Source organism: Sinocyclocheilus grahami, unplaced genomic scaffold, assembly GCF_001515645.1.
Source record: "Sinocyclocheilus grahami isolate Dianchi unplaced genomic scaffold, SAMN03320097.WGS_v1.1 scaffold713.1, whole genome shotgun sequence".
NCBI classification, from domain to species: Eukaryota; Metazoa; Chordata; class Actinopteri; order Cypriniformes; family Cyprinidae; genus Sinocyclocheilus; species Sinocyclocheilus grahami.
In genome coordinates this window covers 518,642-519,754 of record NW_015505892.1, presented here as the reverse complement: position 1 = coordinate 519,754, position 1,113 = coordinate 518,642, and the positions used below count along the sequence as shown (strand labels likewise).

Below are 1,113 nucleotides of genomic sequence, written 5' to 3'. Positions count from 1 at the left end.
ATTTCTCGAAAATATTAATAAAAACTATAACAGTATCTCGATACTAGAATTATTTTACTGGAATTATTTTTTTTATTATTTTACAAATATTTGTAACTCAAATCAAGATAAAAAATACTAAATGGGAAATCTTTTTTTCCAGTGTTATTTTAATAAAACATCACCGACGTGAAAATGCACTGCAAAAATTGATTATTGGTTTTCTAGTACAGATATCTAAACAAGCGAAATGACGCAAGAAATTAACTCTTGTTTTCTGGAAAATATCAAAATGAAGTGAATTTAAGCTTTAAAACAAGAAAAGAAACCTGATAACTGGGTCAGAAAAATAATCTTAATTCAGAAGGAAAGCAAGATTCTTTTTCTGACTCCATCGGCAGCTTTAACCTCACTTTATTTAATTCATTTATTTGAGAAAACGAGACCGTATCTTATGCCGTTTTGCAAGAGTTGAACAGTCCTGGACGTCCATATGAAGCTGAAGTAAACATCATGTGTACATGAAGCTCTGATAATGAATGCTTACACAAGCATAATGCACTGAAGCTCTGATCAGTCGTGTTTCTGCTGAAATGAAACTGTTACTCCGAGGAGTCGGGACTTTCTGACACAACATCTCTTTCGTGCTCATTAATGCCTGTGTGACGTGTGTTTATGACAAACATCAGTGCACTGAATGAGGTATGAAATATTAATTTTATACAGCATGCAAACAGTATATTATAGTGTAATATATACAGTATCTGAGCGCTGAGCTGCGACGGCTTTCTGTAACATGCCTCATATGAATCTTTTCATGCCGATGTGCACAAAAATACTTTACTAACCTGTTTTTTAAATGTAGGCATTTATTTATACACCGTAAAAAAAAGTAAATAAAACAAAGTTTACGTTTTAGAAAATACTGTTTAATGTATTTCAATTTCAGAATTTCGTTGCGGTTTCATTTCTGAGTTCAAATTTATTTAAAGTGAATCATATACAATTAAAAAAAAACATTTTTTGGTGTAGTTTATTAATAAACCCTGTTTTAAAATCTCTGCATTCAGTTCACAGAAGATCCAAGTCTGTAATCAAAATGTTATTATAAAAGTTTGTAATCCTCCGTATGCA

The 1,113-nt window shown here is 31.0% G+C and overlaps 1 protein-coding gene across 1 annotated transcript in view; it reads left to right on the top strand.

Moving 5' to 3' along the window:
* Positions 1-614: 614 nt before the first annotated feature.
* LOC107560172 (phospholipase D3-like) overlaps positions 615-1,113 on the top strand; it is a 19,177-nt gene continuing 18,678 nt past the window's right edge. The window contains exon 1 of the mRNA XM_016244267.1: positions 615-681. Coding sequence (XP_016099753.1) covers positions 677-681 — 5 coding nt within the window. The 5' untranslated portion in view covers positions 615-676. The remainder of the gene's footprint in view (positions 682-1,113) is intronic.